This window comes from Triticum urartu, chromosome 5A, assembly GCF_056163025.1.
Source record: "Triticum urartu cultivar PI428250 chromosome 5A, HENAU_Tu73, whole genome shotgun sequence".
In the NCBI taxonomy this organism is placed as follows: Eukaryota; Viridiplantae; Streptophyta; class Magnoliopsida; order Poales; family Poaceae; genus Triticum; species Triticum urartu.
In genome coordinates this window covers 643,004,236-643,009,143 of record NC_141877.1, presented here as the reverse complement: position 1 = coordinate 643,009,143, position 4,908 = coordinate 643,004,236, and the positions used below count along the sequence as shown (strand labels likewise).

The 4,908-nt window shown below is 46.5% G+C and overlaps 1 protein-coding gene across 1 annotated transcript; it reads left to right on the top strand.

The window, feature by feature from the left end:
- The first annotated feature begins 3,606 nt into the window (after positions 1 to 3,606).
- On the top strand, positions 3,607 to 4,908 carry LOC125526937 (uncharacterized). The gene is made up of 5 exons (XM_087522204.1): positions 3,607 to 3,878; positions 3,958 to 4,273; positions 4,353 to 4,454; positions 4,530 to 4,694; positions 4,784 to 4,908. The coding sequence occupies exons 1-5, from the start codon at positions 3,607 to 3,609 to the stop codon at positions 4,874 to 4,876; spliced, it is 948 nt and encodes a 315-aa protein (XP_087378330.1). The 3' UTR covers positions 4,877 to 4,908.

Genomic DNA, 4,908 nt, shown 5'->3' with positions numbered 1-4,908 from the left:
GAGGAAAAGTTTCTCTCGAAAGAATTGAGTGGGAGGATGGTGGAGACTTGATGAGGTTATTGAACCGTCTCTTCAACTAGTATGTGGCAGGGCACAGGAAGTTGTTCCTGTGGCACCTACACCAATTGAAGTGGAAGCTTATGATAGCGATCATGAAACTTCAGATCAAGTCACTACCAAACCTCGTGGGATGACAAGGATGCGTACTACTTCAGAGTGGTACGTGATCCTGTCTTGGAAGTCATGTTGCTAGACAACAATGAACCTACGAGCTATGGAGAAGCGATGGTGGGCCCAGATTCCGATAAATGGCTCGAGGCCATAAAATCCGAGAGAGGATCCATGTATGAAAACAAAGTGTAGACTTTGGCAGAACGGCTCGATGGTCGTAAGGCTGTTGAGTACAGATGGATTTTAAAAGGAAGACGTACAATGACGGTAAGTATCACCATTAAGAAAGCTCGACTTGTCGTTAAGATTTTTTCCGACAAGTTCAAGGAGTTGACTATGATGAGACTTTCTCACTCGTAGCGATGCTAAGAGTCTGTTGGAATTATATTAGCGATTACTGCATTATTTATGAAATCTTGCAGATAGGATGTCAAAACATTGTTTCCTCGACGATTTTCTTGAGGGAAGGCTGTATGTGATACAACCGGAAGGTTTTGTCAATCCTGAAAGATGCTAATAAGTATGCAAAGCTCCAGCAGTCCTTCTAAGGACTGGAGTAAGCATCTCGGAGTTGGAATGTATGCTTTGATGAGATGATCAAAGATTTTGGGTTTATACAAAGTTTATGAGAAACTTGTATTTCCAAAGAAGTGAGTGGGAGCACTATAAAATTTCCGATGAGTATGTGTTGTTAACATGTTGTTGATCGGAAATGATGTAGAATTTCTAGAAAGCATGCAGAGTTATTTGAAAAGTGTTTTTTAATGGAAAGCCTGGATTAAGCTACTTGAACGTTGAGCATCAAGATCTATAAGGATAGATCAAAACGCTTAATGGTACTTTCAAATGAGCACATACCTTGACATAATCTTGAAGGTGTTCAAGATGGATCAGTCAAAGAAGGAGTTCTTGCCTGAGTTGTAAGGTATGAAGTTAAGACTTAAAGCTCGACCATGGCAGAATAGAGAGAAAGGACGAAGGTCGTCCCCTATGCTTAAGACATAGGCTCTACAGTATGCCATGCTGAGTACCGCACCTGATGTGTGCCTTGCCACATATCTGGCAAGAGGGTACAAAGGTAATCTAGGAGTAGATCACCAGATAGCGGTCTAAATTATCCTTAGAGGAATAAGGATATGTTTCTCGGTTATGGAGGTGATAAAGAGTTCGACGTAAAGAGTTACGTCGATGCAAGCTTAACACCTATCCGGATAGCTCTGAGTAGAGATACCGGATACTTATAATGGAGCAACAATTTAGAATAGCTCCATGTAGAACAGTTATTTGAAATGGCTCCAAATATAGCGTAGTAGCTGCATCTACAAGATGACATAGAGATTTGCGAAGTACATACGGATCTGAAAGATTCAGACCCGTTGACTATAACATCTCTCACAAGCATAACATGATCAAACCCAGAACTCATCGAGTGTTAATCACATGGTAATGTGAACTAGATTATTGACTCTAGTAAACTCTTTGGGTGTTAGTCACATGGGGATGTGACCTTGAGTGTTAATCACATGGCGATGTGAACTAGATTATTAACTCTAGTGCAAGTGGGAGACTGTTGGAAATATGCCCTAGAGGCAATAATAAATTGATTATTATTATATTTCCTTGTTCATGATAATCGTTTATTATCCATGCTAGAATTGTATTGATAGGAAACTCAGATACATGTGTGGATACATAGACAACACCATGTCCCTAGTAAGCCTCTAGTTGACTGGCTCGTTGATCAATAGATGGTTACGGTTTCCTGATCATGGACATTGGATGTCATTGATAACGGGATCACATCATTAGGAGAATGATGTGATGGACAAGACCCAATCCTAAGCATAGCACTAGATCGTGTAGTTCGTATGCTAAAGCTTTTCTAATGTCAAGTATCATTTCCTTAGACCATGAGATTGTGCAACTTCCGGATACCGTAGGAGTGCTTTGGGTGTGCCAAACGTCACAACGTAACTGGGTGGCTATAAAGGTACACTATGGGTATCTCCGAAAGTGTCTGTTGGGTTGGCACGAATCGAGACTGGGATTTGTCACTCCGTGTGACGGAGAGGTGTCTCTGGGCCCACTCGGTAGGACATCATCATAATGTGCACAATGTGATCAAGGAGTTGATCACGGGATGATGTGTTACGAAACGAGTAAAGAGACTTGCCGGTAACGATATTGAACAAGGTATCGGGATACCGACGATCGAATCTCGGGCAAGTATCGTACCGCTAGACAAAGGGAATTGTATACGGGATTGATTAAGTCCTTGACATCGTGGTTCATCCGATGAGATCATCGTGGAACATGTGGGAGCCAACATGGGTATCCAGATCCCGCTGTTGGTTATTGACCGGAGAGTCATCTCGGTCATGTCTGCATGTCTCCCGAACCCGTAGGGTCTACACACTTAAGGTTCGGTGATGCTAGGGTTATAGAGATATTAGTATGCGGTAACCTGAAAGTTGTTCGGAGTCCCGGATGAGATCCCGGATGTCACGAGGAGTTCCGGAATGGTCCGGAGGTAAAGAATTATATATAGGAAGTGCTATTTCGGCCATCGGGACAAGTTTCGGGGTCACCGGTATTGTACCGGGACCACCGGAAGGGTCCCGGGGGTCCACCGGGTGGGGCCACCTGCCCCGGGGGGCCACATGGGCTGTAGGGGGTGCGCCTTGGCCTATATGGGCCAAGGGCACCAGCCCCAAGAGGCCCATGCGCCAAAGGGACAAGAGGAGGGGAGAGTCCTAAAAGGCGAAGGCACCTCCGAGGTGCCTTGGGGAGGATGGACTCCTCCCCCCCTTGGCCGCACCCTTCCTTGGAGGAAGGGGCAAGGCTGCGCTCTCCCCCTCTCCCTTGGGCCTATATATAGTGGGGGGAAGGGAGGGCAACCATACCTAAGCCCTGGCGCCTCCCTCTCCCTCCCATGACACATCTCCCTCCTCCCGCAGCGCTTGGCGAAGCCCTGTTGGAATCCCGCTACTTCCACCACCACGCCGTCGTGCTGCTGGATCTCTATCAACCTCTCCTTCCCCCTTGCTGGATCAAGAAGGAGGAGACGTCGCTGCTCCGTACGTGTGTTGAACGCGGAGGTGCCGTCCGTTCAGCGCTAGGATCATCGGTGATTTGGATCACGACGAGTACGACTCCATCAACCCCGTTCTCTTGAACGCTGCCGCGCGCGATCTACAAGGGTATGTAGATCCACTCCTCCCTCATTGCTAGATGACTCCATAGATTGATCTTGGTGATGCGTAGGAAAATTTTGAATTTCTGCTACGTTCCCCAACAGGCTACCCACTTGGGCTTACAAGTGGGATGTGATAAATGAGACGACAGATGATCCCTCGGTCATGTACAAGTTGTACCAGAGCGAGCTTTACGCGATCACGCCTGAGCAGGTGAATTGACATGGCATAAGTGATTATGATGCTTCTATTGCAAGTCGATATCAATTTTGCATTCTATCCCATTTTGCAGGTGATATGGGAGCCGTATGGAATAGGAGATAGTTTTGGTAACCCTTTAGAGTTCAGGCTGAATCCGATGTGCACTAGGGATAGGGATCTCTGGCGTATGTGGTGCCCACTCATATGCAATTGGGCGGTTGAGCTTCACCTCCCACATCGAGTGCGCCGTCAGTTTGGTTTGTTCCAGGCACATCCGCCGGAGTGGGAGGACACGGACAAGTTGCTACACGCGTAAGATATAATTAACCTTGAGTACTTAGCAGCTTCTCGGCGGTTTCGATGCTACTAATATTATGTTTCTAACTTGCAGGTTGGATAGGAAAAGGCGGCGGAAGATTAAGGATTGGGCCAAGCATCACAGAAAGTATGTCGTACAGTTTGCGCTTAGTGTGGAGCAAGCTAGGGCTGGAAAAGGAGTCCAGCTTCGTGAGCACTGCCCTGTAGCATTCAACAACTATCTCACATGGTTTCTTGCAAGTACCCGTGTGGAGGTATGCAAGCCGGCGTATGCTGAGGAGATTTTGGAAGAACCCACTGTTTTTGATGAGGTAGCCCAACACCAGTACAACGCATTAGTCAGGAAAGGCAACTCAGTGATCCCTTCAGCTCCAATGATGAACTTTGTGGTATTTGCCCTCTTTGCTTTTCATTCACACTATTCACATCTTCGCTTGCCTAACACGTTAATACCATTTCTGTTCATAGCGTGCCCAGATCAAGAAAGCAGCTGATGAGACCGAGACTATTCTTGAAACAACCCCGGCTGGCAAAAGCGATGGAGAAGGTGCACTTCGAGCATTCATCAAGGTTCACATCTCCTTCAAACTAGCACTTAACATGTGTTGCTACGTTCGATGTCTCATTCACTTGTATATGTTGCAGCGCCAGGGCCAAAAGTTAAGGCGGCTATCAAACCTTTTTGGTTGTCGTGACCCCGAGTATGTATCACCAGAACGGTCTAGGTCGGCGACACCATCAGATCCCGCTTCGGGCCAGAGCCATGGTGATCATTTGGAGGATGAGGATGTGGGTGTGGTCACCCAAGAGGTATGGCATGAGCATATATATCCAAATGTTGATGCATTGCTAACTATATCCTCACACACGGTCTTTCCATATCTTTTGTTGATGCATAGGTTGTTGATGATGATATGACCTTGGGGACGTACCAGGTTAGGTCTGCATACATGCTAAAGCCTAGGAAGGGAATCAACAAGTACACACCTTAAGACTTCACCGAAAGAGGCAAAAGGACGGTCGG